The sequence below is a fragment of the Podarcis bocagei genome (assembly GCF_964188305.1).
Source record: "Podarcis bocagei genome assembly, chromosome: 8".
Classification (NCBI taxonomy): domain Eukaryota; kingdom Metazoa; phylum Chordata; class Lepidosauria; order Squamata; family Lacertidae; genus Podarcis; species Podarcis bocagei.
In genome coordinates this window covers 8,724,626-8,747,303 of record NC_138133.1, presented here as the reverse complement: position 1 = coordinate 8,747,303, position 22,678 = coordinate 8,724,626, and the positions used below count along the sequence as shown (strand labels likewise).

At 46.3% G+C, this 22,678-nt stretch overlaps 1 protein-coding gene and 1 long non-coding RNA gene across 4 annotated transcripts in view; both read left to right on the top strand.

Annotated features, from left to right (window-relative positions):
• Positions 1-3,074: 3,074 nt before the first annotated feature.
• LOC308593954 lies at positions 3,075-5,189 on the top strand. The gene is made up of 2 exons (XR_014011136.1): positions 3,075-3,265; positions 4,606-5,189. It is a non-coding gene; the product is annotated as an uncharacterized lncRNA (long non-coding RNA).
• Positions 5,190-6,189: 1,000 nt separating this feature from the next.
• LOC308593737 (disintegrin and metalloproteinase domain-containing protein 2-like) overlaps positions 6,190-22,678 on the top strand; it is a 41,568-nt gene continuing 25,079 nt past the window's right edge. For 2 of the 3 annotated variants that reach the window (XM_081206343.1, XM_081206342.1), the window contains exons 1-9: positions 6,190-6,240; positions 9,685-9,764; positions 11,211-11,272; positions 13,359-13,437; positions 15,964-16,040; positions 16,956-17,145; positions 18,421-18,486; positions 20,529-20,600; positions 22,283-22,449. In XM_081206343.1, coding sequence (XP_081062469.1) covers positions 6,192-6,240; positions 9,685-9,764; positions 11,211-11,272; positions 13,359-13,437; positions 15,964-16,040; positions 16,956-17,145; positions 18,421-18,486; positions 20,529-20,600; positions 22,283-22,449 — 842 coding nt within the window. In that variant the 5' untranslated portion in view covers positions 6,190-6,191. Of the gene's footprint in view, positions 6,241-6,589; positions 6,761-9,684; positions 9,765-11,210; positions 11,273-13,358; positions 13,438-15,963; positions 16,041-16,955; positions 17,146-18,420; positions 18,487-20,528; positions 20,601-22,282; positions 22,450-22,678 lie in introns of those variants that run through there. The other variant, XM_081206344.1, reaches the window with a different exon arrangement.

Below are 22,678 nucleotides of genomic sequence, written 5' to 3'. Positions count from 1 at the left end.
GAACCCTGGTTGCCCCGGTCTAACACTCTAACTGTATCACACTCACTCTCTGGTGACCCCATAAAAGCGGAGCAGTTTTAGAACAACGTTACTTTTAGCATATGTGTGTTTGGAAGAAATAATTTCTCCCTGCTCTGGGGTAAATAGTAGCCTTGGGGAGGCAGATCAGATCGGGGGGGGGGCAAGGGATTGAATCCCCTCTCAGCAGCATCATGTTCCCAGTGTGACCATCCGGTGCTGACAGTGCAGCCCTGTGCATATTTATTCAGTAGTAAGTCTTGTTGAGTTCAATGGGGCTTACTCTCAGGTAAGTTGGCATAGCAGAGGATGGAGAACACTCTCTTCCTCTCTCTCTGACCCTCAGAGCTCTCCTCTGGCAACACCCCCTCTCTTTGTCCCCCAACCGTTTTTGTCTGACTGGACTGTGTCCATGAACTCTGGCAATGTCCCTTGCTTGTGGATGGGGTATGGATATGAAGAAACCAGCCAGCTGTACAAAAGGTAAAATGGGCATTTGTCGCCCCTTCCACTTCTGTCTCTGGCCCTGCCCACCACTAGCATGTGGCCCTCAGAAGGTTGCCCGGGAGGAGAGGTGGCCCTTGGGCTGACAAACATTCCCACACTTGAGGTGCAAACTTAGGACTGGAGTCAATGGTAGTCCTACTCAGAGCAGATTCACTGAAATTAAAGGACAGAACTAACTTGGGTTCCTTAATTGCAACGAGCCTACTCTGAGAAGAACCAGCATTGCATACATTCCTCCAGGGAAACCACAGATAGGGCAGAAACAGCACATCGCTGATAGCTCTTTCAACCTTTCTTAGTTTGGATTTCTCATTTATGACGCTGCACTGTTGGAAACATGAGCTCTGATGGGGAGGGAGCGCCAGGCTGCACAGCCCACTTACGTGAATCCCCTGAGCAATAGCTGCTGCTTCATTGGCCTCCTTCTCATCTGCTGCCACAAGCTCCTTCTTGGCATCAGAAACCTCAATGGTTTCCTTTTCTATGTGGATCATCCTTTTCTCCCTTTCTGCGGAGGTCTGAGTCAATTCTGGTTGAAGTTGCAACCTAAAGAGGACAACCAAGTTAGAGGGCATAATCAAGATATTAATTCCTTACTGTTCCAATCTTCAGTTCACCACATTTCCTAATCAATTTCAGATACGGGAGGGAAAATGATGACAAAAATGCACCAGCATTTTAGTGTGCAATTAGGTACAAGAATTGATCAGTGATTTTGCTTTCTAACTAATCAGGAGCTGTAGTTTGTTAAGGGTGCTGGGAATTGTAGCTCTGAAAAATACAGTTCCCAGGATTCATTAGAGGAAGTCATGTGTCTTAAACATATGGCGTGTATTCCATTGTCTTTGAACAGCCCTGTTAATAAGACTGAGCTTGCAATGGATACTGCAGATAATGAAAACAGTTACAAGTTTCCATATAATCTACCTGTTCCAGTCCACACTTACTTGTGAAGCTCAAAAATCAAGCTTTTGAAGGTCCACAGGATAGCAATTTGTCATTGTATCCACTTCTTGCATGTCGGCCCTCTCATCTGCTGCAAATATGTTAGGCACATCCCCCATGTTCAACAGCATGTTAATGTCCTCTACAAAGGACTCGTCTTTTATTCGGTTATTGCATAAAAAGAACACAGTGTTTTTGTTGGCCACCTCTGACTGCAGCATGACCTTCTTGATATCCTCTCTCCAGTCCTCTGTGGTGTTGACCTTCAGGAGTTTGTAGTAATTCCCGAAGGCTCCCAGCTAGGTGGCGCTCCCAACAATGCCCACCAGCATTCCATAACTGAATGACAGTAAAGTTGCAAACAAAGGACTTTGCATGAAATGCATGTTTCGCTAAATCAAGTGAAATGCCCTCTGTGCACCAGATAAGCTCAATATAAACTTAAAATTGGATTTTGATGTAAGCTGACGCCCCTTGCTTGGTATCTGAACAAACAAACAGCAGAGGAGTGGGAGCTGAAAGTGTTGGCAGCAGGGGTGCCAACTTGAATAAAATATTGGGGGGGCAGGCAAGGCTTGCACTGCGCGATAGAACACATGACGCGGTACATCCCCCCCCCCCATTTGAATGGCAATGCCCATCAACTTTGGTACATTAGCATGTTTTAAGATTTAAGGGATGCGGGTGGTGCTGTGGGTTAAACCACTGCTGATCAGAAGGTCTGTGGTTCGAATCCCCGTGACGGGGTGAGCTCCCGTTGCTCGGTCCCTGCTCCTGCCAACCTAGCAGTTCAAAAGCACATCAAAGTAAACGGCGTTTCCGTGCGCTGCTCTGGTTTGCCAGAAGCGGCTTAGTCATGCTGGCCACATGACCCAGAAGCTGTACGCCGGCTCCCTCGGCCAAGCGAGATGAGTGCCGCAACCCCAGAGTCGGCCACGACTGGACCTAATGGTCAGGGGCCCCTTTATCTTTATAGAAAAGGAAAATATTAAAATGACAACATACAGTATTAGGTTGTCAACAACAAATATCCTATGGCATCTGACAACAGAAGAGGGAGAAACAGAGTTTCAAATTGAAGATAAAAGGTTAAACAGTTTAAATGGATGCTGCTCATTATTTCTCTCCCCATCCCCATTCATAATTCAATGGCAGAGCACATGGCTTTACACACTGGTCCCTGGCATCTCCAACACCTGAAACCCTGGACAGCTGCTGCCAGTCATTAAAGGCAGGGCTAAGTTAGATGGACCAGTGACAGCGACAGCTAATTATTTTGCTAACCATGGAGGTTTTTTATCAACCTCCTGATCCTAAATCAAGTGTCCCTTTAAATAGCAAACACACAACAGTACAGGATTCTATAGCAAGAGCAGTGGCAGTCGTAGATAGTGGATAGATGTGGTTGGGGGAAAATGTGTTAGGGAAAGAGTTAATGTAGTCTGGAATCCTAGGATGTTCTTTTTCGGTTAGGTCTGTTATCAAGTGCAGAGAGGGAGTTTTACTGTGAGTTTGCTTTATACTGCTATGTGCCTCAGAAATCTGCCAGGTTCTCTTGTGTGTGTGTGCGCGCGCACACGTGCGCGCGTGCGTTTTCCGTTTTCAGTGCTTTTTTCGGGGGGGGTTACGCAGGGCTATGCGTAGCCCTAAACATTTTGTGAATCTAACGGGAGAAGAAACTAAACATTTTAAACATTTTATTTTCTTCTCTATCATGGTGAATCATCACTACCATCGCTACTCAGACAGAAGCGAGCGTTTAATATGTGAAGTAGGAGTTGGAATCTAGCCTCAGGTAATGTATGTTCTTTGCACTTTTGTCCATTTACTATATTTATTTTCCCTGATTTGAACTATAAAATGGTGATTTCTTGAGTCAAAATGAGAGTACCCCTAAACATTTTTAAAGAAAAAAATCACTGTATGCTTTAGTATACTAACTAAAGTAATGTGCTATGTTTAAAATCCTGGAGCAGCTTCTGCACATATAAATACCACAATATGTGCTTTCTTGAAGAGAAGCACATTCCTCACTGTCCATTTACCCCAGAAAAGTGGCCTCAAATCTCAAATCCAAAATTTCACCAGCAATGGCACGGATGAAAATAATGGGCAGGTAACTTGTGAAACGCCTTGTAAGACACAAAGGAAGACAGTAAGTCTCCATGCAGCTTTGCCATTCCTTCTGGTGACCCCAGGCAGATAGTTGTCACTGCTGATAAAGGTGTGGCAAGGTCACGTCACATCAGAGGTTGTAGGTCTCCAACTCCCAGCATCCCTGACCACTAGTTAGTTAGGGATGATGGGAGTTGTAGTCCAACAGTATTGGGGTCCCAAGGTTGAGAAAGGCTGTCCTATTGCACTTAATCTGACATCATACCTGTAATATCATTCCTTCCACCTCCTGGAGGCCCCATTGCTGAAAGAAGCAGAACCTCAGCAAGAGCGAGCCTTGAGGTGTCCTTCTTTTGTTTTTCTTTTCTTTTGCATTGAGGAGTTCTTTAATCAGATGCAACACTAAAACGTCGTTCTCTTTCAGTTACTCTAAGGCTATCAAAGAGTTCCAGAAATTGTTGAATATGAACTCTCATCATTCTATTATTATTATTATTATTATTATTATTATTATTATTACTACTACTACTACTACTATTACTACTACTGCTACTTTATGTAGTTGCTTTTATTTATGTATTGTTGCTTTTGTTTATGTATTGTTACTTTATGTATTGTTGCTTTTATTACGTGCACTATTTTATGAATTGTTGCATACAACCCTGGGATTCTTCAGGCTGAAGGGTGGGGTATAAATTAAATAATCTCAGGTCATACTGCTTGGGGCTTATGGGAGCTGGAGTTCCCCATCCCTGGTGTTCAGGATGATCAGTTCCTTTCTTAAGCTCTGGGACCTATTACAAAACAATTCAATGCCCATAGTGAAGATATGACGCTTCCTGGTGCATAAGCAAAGCCACTTATTTAAATTTGCATGAGTATATGTGTTTAAACAGACCTCTTTCTGGAAACACGTTATTCTTCATCAGCTTTATGCTTTTGGGACGTGGCGTGGACGGTCATCATCCATTCCCATCAAAACCTCTCGGTAATAACGGTCACATTTCTTTCTTCCCTCAGCATTGGTTCACACCGTGGCAAATAGGAATAGACCCTGCACCCACAGAGTGGACATGGTCATCTATTAAAAAAGAAGAGCAGATGATGATTGTTCTTTGACAGAAGGCACAGTCATCCATGTAGACCTGTGTCTTGGGGCAGATCCAGTAATCCTGGGCTCCACTCTGTCATGTGCCAGCCCTCCTCCAGGCCTCCAGTGCCTAAGCCAAATCCAAACTACACCCGGAATCAAGAGTTGGTGGGGCCAACCATGGTCCTCACCAAGGCAACCAGGAAAAGACCACGCAGCCACAGAGTGGACATAATAATCTATTTAAAAAGAAGAGCAGATGAAGATTGTTGCATGGCAAGAATGATAGAATTTCATAATGTGCAAGGACCGTTACAAAAATACGTCGGCTACAATAGCTTCAGAGAATGAAACACTTTTGTTAAATTATGCTAAGAATAATTCCCACATGGTGGCAAATATTCAGCATATGCTTGTTTGGTAAATTTCTTCATAATTCTTGCCAAAAAGAGAAGTCTTTAACAGTGTTTGCATATATATGTCTGCAGTTGCAATAATAAAATACTTGAACTATTGTGGTCTCCCTGATATTTGCTAAACTGTATACTGCACTGCTAAAACTTACCAATCAGTTTTTACTGTTCAAGTCTGGAAATCAGCTACAAATTTGCCGGTGGATGGGAAAGGTTGGCTCTTTGACACAATCGTACTCAGTAACATGTACACATTTCTAGTGTGCTCAAAACACATTATTGGTGTATTTCTCAGCAATGCTGCCATTTGCACATAACGGGGAGCTGAAGTCAAATGTGCTGAGTAAACCTTGATTTTAAATTTGGGGTGTGGGAGTGTGCTTCATTACTGAGGAGTATGTGGAAGGCTTTGCAGTGCTGCCTGGTTTAAAGAAAAGAGCAAGAAGGGCGAGTAGAGAAGGTCAGGGGTCTGGACGCACCAGGAGGGCCCCGTCGTCGTCTTCCCCAATAGGAATGCGTTTATTTGGTCTACACGGGAATATGTGTCTGTTTGTCTATCTGCTTTGTGTGCGTGATGCTTCCCTCAGCTGGGGTGCTGCTCCGAGTTGGTTTTATTCAGAATATTTACAGGACGTACAATGAGAAAAGTTCTTGGGGTGGTTCACAACAATAAAATACCGAAATACCACTATTTAGCTGCCCTTTATGGGCACGGGAGTCAACCCCACGGAACTCGAGACGCGTGTCGGATGGTCATCTGGTCTCTTTTGACATGGGCCCCGCACTCTTGCAGGTTGGGGTTGGCACAAAAGACACGTGTGTGCGCGCGCACGTGTGAGTGAGCGAGCGAGCGCGGGGAAGGAATGTCGAAGTCCAGCTCGGCCCCGTCCCTTCGCCCTCTGACCCGGAGGATCCCCGGCCCTCCTCGCCAAGGAACACGCCGCCGCCACGGCAAAGGAGGGCGGCCGGGCGGCCCTCTCGGAGCCTCGCCGCCCCTCAGCTCTGGCCTTGACGCGCGCGCGAAGCTCGGCAGCCGCCGCGCGGGTCTCGGTTCCAGGCGGGACCGTTAGAGCGGGCGGGCGGGCGCAGAGCGAAGCGTCGCCATGAAGCTGTTAGCGGCGGCGCTGCTGCTCCTCTTCGCCGCCGGCCTCGGTGAGTGAGGGCGGGCTCCCTCACGCGCGCGCCCCGTTTAGGGACCCGGACTGGACAAGCCCAAGCTGCGGCCCTCAGGCGCTGTTGGACTACAACTTCCATCATCCCTATCCTCTGGGCCCGCTCGCTAGGGGATGATGGGAGTTGTAGTCCAGAAACACCTGGAGACCCCAGGTTGAGAAAGGCCCGAGCACCTGTGAGCCGTCTATCATAAAATGAACACGCCGCCTGGTGGTTTAAAAACCCTCAACGCGGTTTACAAAAAGATAAAAGCACTGAGAAGAAATCACAACCCTGCTTCAAAACATAACAAAAGTTAAAATACTAAAACGAGTTGCCTCAGCTTTCTAAGCGTCTCTGAGCAGGGAACGCTTTGCGCAGGCGCCTGCTTGATCTCAAGTGGCAGGGAGTTCCCAAGGGCAGGTGCTGCCACACGAAACGATCAGGCGCTGAGCAACACGTGGCACCAACTCCACCCATGAAAATGGCCCCCTGGGCACAAGTGGGGCAGGTTTTGCAGGTAAAGGGGTCCCTATCTGAAGAAGTGTGCATGCGCATGAAAGCTCATACCAAGAACAAACTTAGTTAGTCTCTAAGGTGCTACTGGACAATTTTATTATTATTATTATTTATATATTTCTACTTTTTCAGACCAAGCCGGCTGCCTACCTGAATCTGGGTCCCTATTTGTTAAGGGCTTTATCCTGATCTTGGCCAGTGCCAATCTCTGAGTGCAGACACTCCATGCTGACCAGGCCTCCCTCCTGTCAGCAATCGTGCTGCAGAATTCTGCCCTAACTGCATCTTCCAGCTCAGTCCCAAGGGAAGCCCCACACAGAACACATAGGCATCCTAACAGAGATGGGTACAGCAGATGGTTTAAGGCAGATGTGGGTATCCAGTTGTCAGCTTACTATCTAGGAAGAGGGGTCAACCTCAGTGTGGAGGAAATGTCCTTTAAAATCTGTCTCTGCCTTGGAACCTAGGAAGCTGCCTTAACCAAGTCAAACCATTGGTCCATGTAGCTCAATATTGTCCACACTGACTGGCAGCAGCTCTTCCGGATTTCAGGCAATAATCTCTCCCAATCCTACCTGGAAATGTCAGGGATTGAACCTACCCCTGGCCCAGGGCCCTTCTCCCTTAAAGGGAAAAGTAGCACTTGTTGTTGTTTAGCCATTTAGTCGTGTCCGACTCTTCGTGACCCCGTGGACCAGAGCACGCCAGGCACTTCTGTCTTCCACTGCCTCCCGCAGTTTGGTCATACTCATGCTGGTAGCTTCGAGAACACTGTCCAACCATCTCGTCTTCTATCGTCCCCTTCTCCTTGTGCCCTCCATCTTTCCCAACATCAGGGTCTTTTCCAGGGAGTCTTCTCTTCTCATGAGGTGGCCAATGTATTGGAGCCTCAGCTTCAGGATCTGTCCAACCAGTGAGCACTCAGGGCTGATTTCCTTCAGAATGGATAGGTTTGATCTTCTTGCAGTCCATGGGGCTCTCAAGAGTCTCCTCCAGCACCATAATTCAAAAGCATCAATTCTTCGGCAATCAGCCTTCTTTATGGTCCAGCTCTCACTTCCATACATTACTACTGGGAAAACCATAGCTTTAACTATACAGTGGTGCCCCGCAAGACGAACGCCTCGCGAGATGAAAAACTCGCAAAACGAAAGGTTTTTTCGTTTTCGAGTTGCCTCGCAAGACGAATTTCCCTATGGGCTTGCTTCGCAAAACGAAGCTTGCCCCGCAACCTCTGGGGACAGTGGGTCTTCCCCGCTGTCCCCGGACCTCTTTTGAAGCAAGGGGTGTCGGGGGGAAGCGATCTTCTCCCCGCAGCCCCAGGTCCGTGGACAGCGGGAAGCGCTTCCCACTGTCCCCGGACCTCTTTTGAAGCAAGGGGCCGCGGGGAGATCGCTTCTCCCCGCCACCCCTTGCTTCAAAAGAGGTCCGGGGACAGCGGGAAGCGCAGCGCTTCTTCCCCGCTGTCCCCAGACCTCTCTTGAAGCAAGGGGCGGCAGGGAGAAGCGATCTTCTCCCCGCCGCCCCTTGCTTCAAAAGAAGTCCGGGGACAGCGGGGAAGAAGCGATCTTCTCCCCACAGCCCCAGGTCCGGGGACAGCGGGAAGCGCTTCCCGCTGTCCCCGAACCTCTTTTGAAGCAAGGGGCAGCGGGGAGAAGCGATCTCCCTGCAGCCCCTTGCTTCAAAAGAGGTCCGGGGACAGCGGGGAAGAAGCGATCTTCTCCCCGCAGCCCCTTGCTTCAAAAGAGGGGACAGAGCGGCGCTTCCCCTCTGTCCCCGGACGGTCTCCATAGGAACGCATTGATTGATTTTCAATGCATTCCTATGGGAAACCGTGCTTCGCAAGACGAAAAACTCGCAAGAAGAAAAAACTTGCGGAACAAATTAATTTCGTCTTGCGAGGCACCACTGTACGGACCTTTGTTGGCAAAGTAGCACTTAACATAGTGCAAAAATGGTATCTCACACCAGTACAATCAGCCCATTTTCGTTCCTCCTGCTCACCAAACTGTTGCAGGAAGTTAGGCTCATATCAACACATATATGAGGTGGGAAAGTTCTGGGAGGAAAAGATTTGTCAAAATATATTTCAAAATATCCAGAACTGATGCTGCTCAAGTCTTCTCACAGGCAATGATGTCAATGTACGGCTCAAACCTCTAAGTTTTCTTTTAATAGTGGCTCCTAATGAGATGCTAAAAGAAGTTGTAGGGTGCATCTCTGACAAATTAGTACAATAAAATATGGCAAATAGCACTTGTGGGAAAATCAACATAAATAAAATTGGCATAAGGTTTGAAACATAAATTCTCTTGTAACAGATTGGTATAGCTTTGTTATGCATATGGCTAGAAATGAAAACAGTCTAAAAGTTTCTGGTTTACAAACTGTTTATTGCTTTCTATACAAATGGTAGTCTGGGATAAGAACTTATTGTGTTATTTGGATATTATTTTGGATGTATTGCCTTCTGGGTTAGGGTGGGATATTTTATTACTTGTGTACAATGTCATTATATGTTGTAAGAATTTAATAAATGGAGAAAAATAGAAAAAAGAAGAATGGTACTGATAAAGGCACAAGGGTTTGTCTTTCCTACGTCTCTATTCGGTTAGCAATCCTAATTTATATGACGTAAATGTATATAGAATTTCTAGAGAGACAGCCCCCTGCTCCCAAGCAGGCTGCAATATGATCTAAGGACCTCTCCAGACTAGTTTGTTGTGGGTGCAACCTGCCACATATCATTAAGGGTGTTTCCAGACTCACTGTTTTCATGTGGGATTCAGCCATTTCTCAGTGAATTCAGAATGTGCAACTGAATGTGATTGAATGTTATTCTTAGGTGTCTTACGGTGCTGTGACATTTGCGCCTTATAGACATTAAATGGTGATTAACTTCTTGGCATTTTTCTTCTTCTCCAGATTGTCAAACCTTTTTAGATATCACAATTCCAAAGAAAATTCCATCCAACATGACTGAAGATGGTCTAGGAGAAGATGAGGTATTTGGAATTAAGAAATATACTTATTCAAAAGTTTGTGCTATGGAGTGAACATCTACTCAGTGGATGATATTTTGCACAGTGATTCCCAAGCTTGCTTCCCATGGGAGTTAACTAGATACCTCTGGGAAACCCACAAACAGGGCACATGTTCCACACTTGGGGTCCTCCAGGTGAGTGAATGAGCAAAGATCCTCATGTGTGCACTCTACAGTTGTGCATAAGAATCTTTGGCTCCAACCGCCTCCAGACACTCACACAGGACCTTCACCACCTTCACTGGTTCCGATTTGAAAGAGATATAGAGCTGGGTATCATCTGCATACTGGTGAACACCCAGCCCAAACCCCCTGATGATCTCTCCCAGCGGCTTCATGTAAATGTTAAAAAGCATGGGGGGGGGAGAGCAGGGAACCCTGAGGCACCCCACAAGTGAGAGCCCAGGGGTCTGAACACTCATCCCCCAACACCACTTTCTGGACATGGCCCAGGAGGAAGGAGCGGAACCACTGTATAACAATGCCCCCAGCTCCCAGCTCCTCTAGATGGTCCAGAAGGATGTTATGGTTGATGGTATCAAAGGCTGCTGAGAGATCCAGCAGAACTAGGAAACAGCTTTCACCTTTGTCCATAGCCCACCAGAGATCATCAACCAGCATAACCAAGATGGTTTCAGTTGCATGATGAGGCCTGAATCCTGATTGGAAGGGATCCAAATGGTCCACATCCTCCAGGTGTGCCTGGAGTTGTTCAGCAACTCGACTAGACAGGACTCTAGCACTCTCCCTCCCCGGCCTTGCTCCCATGGTGTAGTCTACCTCTTTCCAAATCTGAGCGACTTTATCTGCAAAAAAAACTTTGCAAAATCGTTGCAGGAGATTTTGGGGTCTTTATCAGGGCCCAATGACAAAAGTGGTTCTGTTAAATTGTGAACCACCTGAAAGAGTCTCCTTCTGCTATTTTCTGCAGATGCAGTAGAGGCGGTGAGGAAAGTCCTCTTCGCCATCGCCATCGCCACTTGGTAGGCTCAACGTTGAGCTCTAACCCGTGTCCGGTCTGATTCAAAATGAGGTTTCTGCCACCGGCAATCCTGCCGTCTCAGCAACTGTTTCATCACCCTCTGCTCTGGGCTTCATACAGTCGGAGAGGGCACTTCGGAACCAGACAGTCCATAGCCCTGGCTCAGCCAATCGCTGGGCAGCAGCAACAGCAGCAATCCTTAAGAGCCTTTCAGGCCCCGCCCCAAGCCAGGTGGAAAGAGGCCAGGCAGGGCTTTCAGGCTCTTCTCAGGAGGCCTGCTGAGATAAAGAGGCTCAGCCAATCCCTGCCATAGCTTTTCTGCCGTCATCAAATACATTTCAATAGAGAGTGTTCATTTCATTTGTAAAAGTACTGTTTCAACATACTCTTCTGATTGATTTTTTTGTTCTCTTTTTAATTGTCCAGAGCACACAGACTTACGTTATTACAATAAAAAAGAAGATATACACAATTCACCTGCAGCAACAGTAAGTGACCCCCTAGTCTTAACCCTTTGGCTTCTGGGTGTGGGATGTAAAGGTGCAGCCAAGTGCGACATTCCGACAGAGGACTAACGGCCTCCATGTTCTAACCAGTAGCTGTGACAACCAGTTTGTCGGTTGCTGGTGGTTTTGAAAGATAACTGCTCAGCTGCAGTCACCTCAGGACCAACTTCCCTCTGGTATAGTTTATTTGCTTGCTATGTAACCTAAGCCTGCCTTCAGATACAGTTCTGTAAACCTGAATGAATCTGAGAGTAAAATAGTGTTATATTAACATGAATCAGATTCATGTGTGTATTCTTTAAGAGGGATTCAAAGGGATTTTTAACCAGGAAGGCATCTTTATTAGTAGAACTCAGACAAGTCAGCAACAAGCTGATCGCTGAATAAAGGGGATTGTTTAACTCTGCTAAAGCAAACCTTTCCACAATGGGGAGGCTGTAGCTCAGTGGCAGAGCATGCGCTGTGCATGGAGAAGGTCCCAAATTCAATCTCCAGTGTCTCTAGGCAGAGACCCCATCTGAAACCCTGGAGAACCATGGCTTGTCTTAGCGCGACACGTAACCCAGGCCATTTACTAATCTGCACTGGATTTTGATTTCAGGAGTCCATAATGGCTAGCTCCAGAAGGTGATCAGATTGGGCCTTTTCTAGTCCACTACTACCTCAACAGGGCCACTGGTCTTATATTGCTCAGAACTGTCCAGAAGGTCAGAGGCAGTTTGAGAATTCTCAGTTTATGCCTGCTCTAGACAAAAGCGCCCGACAAAAGATTTGTTTGTTTATTTCTTAGGAAACATCTTACCCAAACTGTTCAGCAGCAAGTTCCTGGAATGGCTTACAAGGGTTCAAAGAAGCCCAGTTTTAGTAGTAGTAGTAAAAATGACTACTAAAAATTAGTAGTAGTAGTAGTAGTAAAAAATGACAACACATACATAACAATGGAACTTCCCAAGAAAACGGCATGGTGGAAAAAATTCCAGCAATGATTAAAAATGGATGAATCTAAAAGGCACTTAAAGAAAAAGAGAAATGACATGGGAGAAGCCTCCTTAGAGAGGGAAACTGATAAAGCTGCAGGCACCACGAGGCAGTAAGGGGTACTGAGAGAAAGGCCTAAAGTTCATGTGAGATTCTGGCCCCCCACCCCCCACCCCAAATTCTGGAGCCAGCCTGGATTATAATTTATATTGTTATTCCTATTTCTGTCTTTAAACACCAGCTTCCAAAATGTCATTCCACAATTCCAACATGCTGTTATGCTTTAGTGTGACCTGGAAACAGAAGTCAGGAGAAGACTATGTGGACACCAACTAATTTAATTTATTCTTTTTCCTTAAAAATAATAATACATGTTTTATTAGTTTCATATAAAACAAATATAATAATAGCAATAAAGAAATAACACTCAGGCTACATTGCTTATTAATTGCCAAGGACACCAAAAGTAAATAAAATATTTAGTTCAACACCCCCTATGGTGTCTCTTGAGAACAACCCTTGGATTTCCTCTGTGGAAATTAATGGTTACCATTCAATTCAGTGGGAGGAAAAGCAAACCACTGCAAAGGGAGAGAGCATTGTGGTGAGAACAACCTTCCCTCCATTCCCTTACACTGTGTAATCACAGAATCATGGAATTGTTGAGTTGGATGGGACTCTTGGGTCATCTAGTCCAACCCCCTGCAGTGCAGGGATCTCAGCTAAAGCATCCACGACAGAGGGCCATTCACTCTCTGCTTAGAAACCCCCAATGAGAGAGAGCCCACAACCTCCCAAGGTGATATGGGAAGCACTGCAGTAAAGAGCTCGGCCTCCGTCATTGTGATAGGCAGTTTGCTACTAGTATTTATGAATGCTGTACCTCTCCACTTAGCACTGCCAGCATATTTCAGAAGCATCCCCTGTTTCTGTTCCTCAGCTTGCTAGCTGACAAAGACAAAGTGCAGCGTTCTAGGGGATCTTCATTAGTTACCTCTTCAACCCAACCCTATGAGACTTTTCCCAGAGGGAAGTCAGTGATTCTTTTTGCAGTGCCAATGTAAATATCATTTTGTTGTTTTCTTCACAGAACATTTTTGCCCAATGACTTTTGGGTTTATACATACAACCGAGGAGGCTTTGTTAATCCCAGTTCCCCACATATTCAGGTAAAGGTTCTTTGGATGTCATTTCAGACATTTATTGATTGATTTTAAGTGTTTGTACACCACTTGTCAGATGCATCACCTCCCAAAGCAGTGTACAGAATTTTGAGGCAATACAATATTGTTATGGGTGTGTGGGGTACCATGTCTCTCCTAAATTCCTGCATGCAATATTCTGCCCCACCCCCCAAAAAAGCAGTGTAAAATGCAGACTAACCCTGCCCCCCCCCCCGAAGGAGAATTCCCTGGCAGATAAGTCATTAAGAAACAAAGACTCTCCTGGTCAGCAGCAAAGCAGAGGCTGTGCCAGCTGCAAAGGGGGTATAGTTAGCAAAGACAATGCCAGAGTTGGGCAGTAGAAATTTCAGAATTACCTTGGGCCTGAAGTAAGCCAACAGAAAGGAAGTGTTGGTTTTGCAAACTTGAAGGCGGCGGGGAGGGGGGCAGGGGGTGGGGAGATGCCAGAGCACGAAGTGAGTGTGGAGGAAAATCCTCTCCAATCTGAAAGTAGCAAGCAGAAGGGAGATATGCAGAGCTATGGCTGAGGTCTCTTTAAAATCTGAGACACAAGAGATCCTCTTGGGGTGTAATACTGGGATTCCCACCCATCTAGAATCAGGTTGTAAAAAGGTAAAGAGACCATTGACCATTAGGTCCAGTCGTGACCGACTCTGGGGTTGCGGCGCTCATCTTGGTTTATTGGCCGAGGGAGCCAGCGTACAGCTTCCGGGTCATGTGGCCAGCATGACTAAGCCGCTTCTAGCGAACCAGAGCAGCGCACAGAAATGCCGTTTACCTTCCCGCTGGAGTGGTACCTATTTATCTACTTGCACTTTGACGTGCTTTCGAACTGCTAGGTTGGCAGGAGCAGGGACCGAGCAACGGGAGCTCATCCCGTCACAGGGATTCGAACCACCGACCTTGTGATCAGCAAGTCCTAGGTTCTGTGGTTTAACCCACAGCGCCACCCGCATCCCTTAGAAACAGGTTGTATGTATGTGTAAATAAACCATATATCATAAAGACACCCCATTCTCCACTGTGCCTCATTCTCAAAAGGAAACACAGACCCTGGGTTACAGTGTGCCTGCAACCCCTGGAATATCACTGCTCATGGAGATTGGGGTGGCGTGTAACAATAAAGATTTAACTTCACCACAGAAGAAGATTGTGGGGAAAGGGCATTTTGAGATCAGATAAACCCTTCAGTCTAAACATTGTAAAAAGCCTGGGGGCAAGTAAAAAAAAAATGCATATGGCATTTGTAAGGAAGTAATGGGGAAGCTTCTCTGGTGAGCAATTTCCAAAGGAGGGGTTTCGCAGCAGAACACCCCACACACCCCAGTTACCTCCCACACCTTGCCTCAAATAGCCCAGGGACTCAAAGAAAGGTCTCTGAAGGAGTTGGTGCACAGCTTCGTTGTGCTTCTGGATCCATTGCTTCCACGTAAGGCTCAAGTGGTCTCAGTTGCATTGAGTGCCCAGCTGCGCCCCATCTGAACAGGCATAGCATAACTTCTGCAAACTATGCTCTGGTAACCTTTAGCTTAGATTATTGCAACCCATTATATGTGGGGTTGCCTCTGAAGATGGTTTGGAATCTTCAGCTGGTACAGAATTCAGCAAGTAAAGGTAAAGCAGGAGACACAGGTGGTGCTGTGGTCTAAACCACTGAGCCTCTTGGGCTCGCCAAACGGAAGGTTGGTGGTTCGAATCCCCGCAACGGGGTGAGCTCCCACTGCTCTGACCCAGCTTCTGCCAACTTAACAGTTTGAAAGCACAGCAGTGCAAGTAGATACATAGGTACCACCGTGGCAGGAAAGTAAATGGCGTTTCTGTGCTCTCTGGCTTCCATCACGGTGTTTCTGTTGTGCCAGTAGCGGTTTAGTCATACTGGCCTCCTGACCCAGAAAGTTGTCTGCAGACAAACGCCGGCTCCCTCAACCTGAAGCAAGATGAGCGCCACATCCCATAGTTGCCCTCCAGGGGTCCTTTACCTTTACCTAGAGGACCGCAATATGAGAATGTCTGGGGTGGCTCCCTGCTAATGGAATGCTCACCCAGGAAGGCTCACCTGGCACATTTATTACATATCTCTGGGGGCCAGGCAAGAACATATTCCTCTTCTCCCAGGCCTTTGGCTGATTAAACAATCTATGGCCTTTTAAACGGTGGGTGGTGGGTGGTAGTTATTGTTTTTGCTTGTTACTACAATAATCTATTTTTCTATTTTTGCATTGAAAACTGCCCTGTGATCCTCAGATGGAGTGCACACATTTGATAGATAATAGTAATTCCCATGAACAGCACAAATAACTGTGGCTAGGCTCTCTCTTTCTAAGACAAGCTATCATTGGCACATTGACTTGAATGGATAGAAGATGGTTAGAAGCACAATTCTGGGGGAATTGAAACTGTGCGGCAGGAGGGGGAGGGTTAAAAACTGCATGTGCACCTAGTTGATAGAGAATTTCAATTGTGTAAATGCTGCATCAGTTGCTTTTTTCTAATTTTAAAAAATAACTTTAGGGTGAATGCTTCTATCAAGGATACATACAAGGGTTCCCAAACTCTGTTGCAATACTCAGCACCTGTCATGGGCTCAGGTAAGAGATTTCAACAGCCTAAGTCAATTATCTGTCAAGCCTAGCAGCGACCTGTCTCCAGCATAATCCAGGCACCAGATGTTTCACAAAAGTACATGCAGTATATGTTCTGTCTCTCTCATCCCCATCCTAGTGTTTCACACTCCTGACTTCCTTCAGTGGAAGTTTGCAGCAGCCCAATATATTTGCTCTTCTCTGAGCAGTGGAAAGTTCCCAGGTGTGGTGTCTATCCAGGTTTGGTTTCCTTTGGAAGGAAATCACTGGAGACTTACTTGTGTTTTGTAATATTTGAGCTTATTCACAAACATGCAGGTTGAGCGTAAGTGGAGGCCTTGCTTAAGCATTCCAGTAGACAGCTAAATACCCCTGTCCCTGAATGAGGTATCCGGAGGAGATGGCCAGCATCATAAGATACTGTGCACCCAAACACAGGGCTAGCAGACTCCAGGGATTAGTCGGCAGCCCTTATGCCAGCCGTTTCCTTCTCTATACATTCATACCTCGGGTTGAAGTAGCTTCAGGTTGAGCATTTTCGGGTTGCGCTCCGTGGCGACCCGGAAGTAATGGAGCACATTACTTCCGGGTTTCGCCACTCACACATGCGCAGACGCTCAAAATGATGCTGTGCAGAAGCAGCTAATTGCGTCAAAGTGCAAGTAGATAAATAGGCACCACTCTGGCGGGAAGGTAAATGGCGTTTCCGTGCACTGATCTGGTTTGCCAGAAGCAGTTTAATCATGTTGGCCACATGACCCAGAAGCTGTACGCCAGCTCCCTCAGCCAATAAAGCGAGATGAGCACTGCAACCCCAGAGTTGTCCGCGACTGGACCTAACGGTCAGGGGTCCCTTTACCTTTAAGCTCACTTTTCCTATAGTCTCCTTGAACCTTGGCTAGTACTTTCTATTTTTTCCAGAGGGCTGTTGCAGTTTGAGAATGTCAGCTATGGAGTTGAGCATTTGAAAGACTCGGCTAATTTTGAGCACCTGATTTATCAAATAAACAACAAAAACCTCCAGAGTCTACTTAGGAGAGAAGATTTGCCATCTACAGAAAGACAACCGGGGAGCGAGGGCATGCCTTATAAGTTGCTCTCAGATAATGCGGTAAGTGCTAAGAGGTGTCTTGCCTTCTTAAACTGGCCTTTAGGAGTGATTACCATCAATATTCATTTCTTATTTGGAGTCCTCCCTGAGAACTTAGGTTAGTAGGCTTACAGTACAGATGCAATGCAATAAATAGACAATAGCTACTGGGGTGGGAAGAGGTGTATTTTCCTTTGTATGCTCATTGCATAACTTACCTGCACTGGATGTCTGTGATGTACCTGTACACAGGATATGGAGAATAAGTTTTTTTTAAATTAAAAAGAACAGAAAAAGGCAGTGGCATAGCATTGGTTGCTGGCGTCCGGGGTGCGTGTGTGCATGTGTGCATGTGCCAGGTGGGGGGAGGGTGCACGCGCACTGGGTTGAGGGATGCCAGCCCAGCCCTCAGTGCTGATGCCGCCGGAATGATTCCATCCCCAAAAGAGAAGTGGAGCCATACTGAGCCACCTGCCTGTGTTTCTCACCCAAGGCCCTTCTCTGAGGCTAGTGCAGGTGATGGCAACCTGAAAATGGGACTTTTCACAGGTGACTCCCCGGTTGTGGAATGCTGTCTTCAGGGAGGTGCACATGGCACCACCATTTTAAACTTTTAGGTTTAATTTGATCCCTAATTGGGGTCATATTGTATAGCTGGTTGTGGTGTTCATCTCTTAGTAGTGTGGCATAGGATTTATCCTTTCTATAGTATTGCAGAATGAACACTTCCAGTTTATTTTTCTTTTTGATATTTGTTTTAAACATCTGTACTTGTATCCTTTTTATGACGCCTTAAGACATTTTTATCTAGTAAATGGTGAATAAATTTAAGAAATAATAATACCATCAGGTTGACTTGATGGCCCTCTTGCTTGACTCTCATCTTCATGTCTTGACCAATACCTGCTTGCCTCCAAACACCAAACCCTAATGCTAAACCGTATCAAAATACCTTTCTGGGCACAGCTGTGCATATTTTCCGAATGCTGCTTTGGATTTTTTAAACGTTATCCACACTCCTCTGCTGAAACCCTTAGACAGCAATGGGACTTGAGTGCATTGGTGCCTATTCTGGAGAGATTGTCTGTAGATGAATAAATTGGGAAAGTGAAAACCACTGTTAGGTGAACTGGACAAATGCACAGCTTTTGAAGTGATTTTTTTGAGTGGGGCAGCTTGATGCAGGCTTGGTTCTAGTAATCTGCTGCTAACGTTAACCCATTTTGTATTATAAAAGCTCCAGGGACCAAAATACAAAAATTATTACTAAATGTGATTTATTTTGTCTTTCCTCAGCCACTGTCAGATGTCACTAAAGTACACAGATATATAGAAATATATATCGTTTTGGATAAGGGTTTGGTAAGTTATTGACCACGAGAAATACATCTTCTTGGAATGCTAACAAGGGCAATTCATTGAACCAGCATGGTGTTGTGCAGAGGTTTTCAACCTTTTTGAGTCCCTGCTCCCTTGACCAACTACCATATTTTTCGCTCTATAAGATGCACCAGACCAGAAGACGCACCTAGTTTTTGGAGGAGGAAAATAAGAAAAAAAATATTCTGAATCTCAGAAGCCAGAACAGCAAGAGGGATCGCTGCGCAGTGAAAGCAGCAATCCCTCTTGCTGTTCTGACTTCTGTGACAGCTGCGCAGCCTGCATTCGCTCCATAAGACGCATACACATTTCCCCTTACTTTTTAGGAGGGAAAAAGTGAGTCTTATAGAGCAAAAAATATGGTACATTCTTTCTGCGGCTGCCCTGTGGGGAAACACACTCCAAGCCTCAGAAGCCAAGTTATGTCACCCCTTGCCTACAGCCTCTCACCCCTTTTCAGACACCCTCCCTTGTGGAGTATTCCCTCAGCCTCCTCTTCTTGGGAGTCCTCCAGGCAGCTGCCGCCACTGCCTCTGGTCTCTGAACCACCCCAAAGAGGCCCTGGGAAGAGGATGCCCCCAGCCTTAGCGGCCCAATGGACATTGGCCGAAGGTAAACGTGAGGCCAGTACCGTACTCACCTTGGGAGGCTGCCGCCTGCAGGGTGGAAAGGCTCCCTTTGGCACTGGGCATTCAGCTCCCAGGAAGGCATTGCACACAGCAAGCACAAGAAAGGCCAGCATGGTGCCTACCTGCCTGGCTTCCTACTTATTCGTCCATTCTGAGCAGTAAGGGCTGGGCTCTCTCACCCACTTGCTTGCTTACTCTGAAGCTACCTCAGCTCCTGGCAACCAGCACCCCCTGGCCAGACCCAGAGGCACCATTTGTTGAGAATTTGTGTATGTGCAGCTACTCACACAGAGTCAATTAAGGTTTGGCAGACAGCCAGAAGGCAATCTGAAGAAGTCTGCCTGGTGATAACAGAGGCACGGAGACAGACTGGTCAAGCTCTCTCAAGGGAGTGATAATTAGTGGCCTACTAACTGGTAGTTTGTGGTTCAGTGTGTCAGTGAGTGTAGGAGTTGTGAGCCGTGTCAGAGAGAGCTAGCTAAAGATCCGTGTTCTGTTCCTGTAAATAGTCCACTCTATATAATAAACACCTAACTACAAGTTCCTGGTTCCTGCTTCGTCTATCCTATCTGCAGCCAAGTCGCCAATTGCTTCCGTGGATTCTGCGTGTACTCTGCTAGGTCTGGCTAAGGTCCTGCAGCTAGTCAGAAAGTTGCGAAACACCAAATAGGTTCTGCCAGTAGGTTATGGGCAGCAGATTGGCGTAGATTGGTTGCAGCGAGTTCCTGAAGCAGTGGACGCCTGGGTCACACTATTCGCCTGTGGAGCTTGTAGCCAGGGTTGCTGCAGCAAACAGCTCCTCCTTTGGGAGGCAGAGACGCAAGAGGGCATCAGAGGAGGAGGGAAGGAAGGAAAGAGGGACAGAGGCCAGTGTTGCCTTCGGCACCCCTGGCCATCTTTTAGGCACCCCAGGGTGCCATGGCACACGGGTTGGAAACCGCTGGTGTAGTGGATAGAGTGTTGGTCTTAGATGGTGAGATTTGGCATATAGGGTCAACTTGGCCTAGCCATTTTCTCTCAGTCTAATCTGGTTTGCAGGGCTACTACTGAGTATAAAATGAGATAACACCGTATACTCACTTAGCATATTAGGAGTAGACTGCAATTCAACCATGACAGGAGGTTGTTGAGGACCCTGAAGACCATCTCACCCTGCTAAGGTTGTTTGATTCACTGCTATCCTACAGACACACATGCACTGAAAGGCGAGCTCTAAGTGCATTCAAAGCACTTCACATCCCTTTACCATATATGTTGGCCCAACGTTTGGTTCAGCTCTCAGACCAAGTTGCCTATGACCCAGTGTTCTGTTGCCAACACTGGCAGTCTACCATAACTATTGTCTATTTTATTGTTTATTTTTGCTATGATGCATGCAACTGTTTTTCTCTCCAGTACAACTTTTTGGGTGGAAGCAAAGAAATTGTAACCGACAGCATAGCACAGCTTATTGGTTTTGTCAACAGTGTAAGTGACTGCCATGTTTTGTTTTTCTTTTGTACTAACAAGAGCCACTTGGATGTTTTCACTTGGCTATCACTCTTAACAGCCTTGTCTTGCAAGCATCTGCTCTGGCAAAGTAATTGCATAGCATTGGATGATAGGTCTTCCGCGACTGGACCTAATGGTCCCTTTACCCTTTACCTTCAGTAACAGTGAACCTTGGGTTCACACACTCCTTATTCCCCTCCGCTCTTCTGGCACAGCCATGAGAAGGAGATCAGAAGCTACTTGCTTCCCATTTAAAACTAACTAGAGTTTCTTTTATGTCTGAACTGGGACCAGGATGAGGTGGGGTGGAGGAACTCTGTTTAGTTAAAAGTACCGTTTGTTGAAACAAACCAGGGTCAAATTTTGGTGTGGGATCTTGACTTGTTAACAAACCATAGTTCAAACTAACCAACCTCCGCAGTTCAGAAGTCTCTGGTTAGTTTAAAACCATAAGTGGACACGCTAAAAGAGGAATGGGGAGGGGACATCATTTGAGCCCAAGGATCTATATGTGCATGCAGTCTTGAAAGTCTCATTCTCATTCTCAAACCTTTACTGAGTGGCTGCCGAGACCATATAACACCAGTCCCGAAAGACCTACATTGGCTCCCAGTACGTTTCTGAGCACAATTCAAAGTGTTGGTGCTGACCTTTAAAGCTCTAAACAGCCTTGGCTCAGTATACCTGAAGGAGCGTCTCCACCCCCATCGTTCAACCCAGACACTGAGGTCCACCGCTGAGGGCCTTCTGGCGGTTCCCTCACTGTGAGAAGCGAAGTTACAGGGAACCAGGCAGAGGGCCTTCTCAGTAGTGGCACCCGCCCTGTGGAATGCCCTCCCATCAGATGCCAAGGAAATAAACAACTATCTGACTTTTAGAAGACATCTGAAGGCAGCCCTGTTTAGGGAAGTTGTTAATGTTTGAAGTTTTATTCTGTTTTTAATGTTCTGTTGAAAGCTGCCCTGAGTGGCTGGGGAAACCCAGCCAGATGGGCGGGGTAGAAATAATAATAATAATAATAATAATAATAATAATAATAATAATAATAATAGGCGTATGTACAAGATTCCAGTAGGGTTCAGTACAAAAAATAAATAAATCACTCATCAGAAACCTGCATCTAACACTTACGTTACGTGTAGTATAACATTCATGAATCCTCATTTCATGTTGCTGAAACCTGGCTACTATCTCCATCTTATTCCCCCCCCCCCCCAATCCTGAAGGCTTACATTTGTCTGAATGGCCACTCCCTACTAACAACCTACAGATTAATAAGATTAGATTGAATTATCTGATACCAGGATATGGGTGACTGATTCTATCTGTCACAGCAGTTGCCACTCGCTGCCCACCATCGACATGCAACCGGACAGTGTGTGTGTCGCAATGTGTGCACTGTGGTGCCCCCTCCCCCCAGCTGTCCGGAGGCTGCCTCCCTGAGGCCACCCCCTCATTTGCCTCATGGGCACACCAGCCCTGAGCCCCTGGCATCTTGCACGTGTAATGGCAAACTGGTGAGCCCTGGCACAAATTAGGACCAGGCTCTTACAATCACCCAAATCTTTATAATGAATTCATCAAAAATTAAGTTGGAACCGCCAAACATGTATTTTGCTTTGCCTTTATTTGAGCTTGCATTCTTTCCATCTTTTCAGATGTTTTCTAGCCTTAACATTACAGTTGTTCTATCTGCTTTGGAGTTCTGGACGGACCACAATAAAATCTCAACATCAGGAGAGCCCGATGTGTTACTACGAAAATTTCTACGTTGGAAAAATTCATATCTTGTTCTACGGCCTCATGATCTGGCACTTTTGTTAGTGTAAGGAGATATATTTTCTCATATAGAGCACTCTAATATAGCTATAGCATGCTTACTCGTCAACGCTGAGAGATAGTGACTCACTAACATAGGCGCTTTCTCCCGGAGGCTCTGGGTGCCTAAGCACTCACAAGGTTTCACATATAGGGGCTGGGCACCCACAAAATGCAGGGCCAGGTGTGTGGACACCATGCTCCATGGAAGAGAGAGTGCGGAGTTTGGGCAGAGG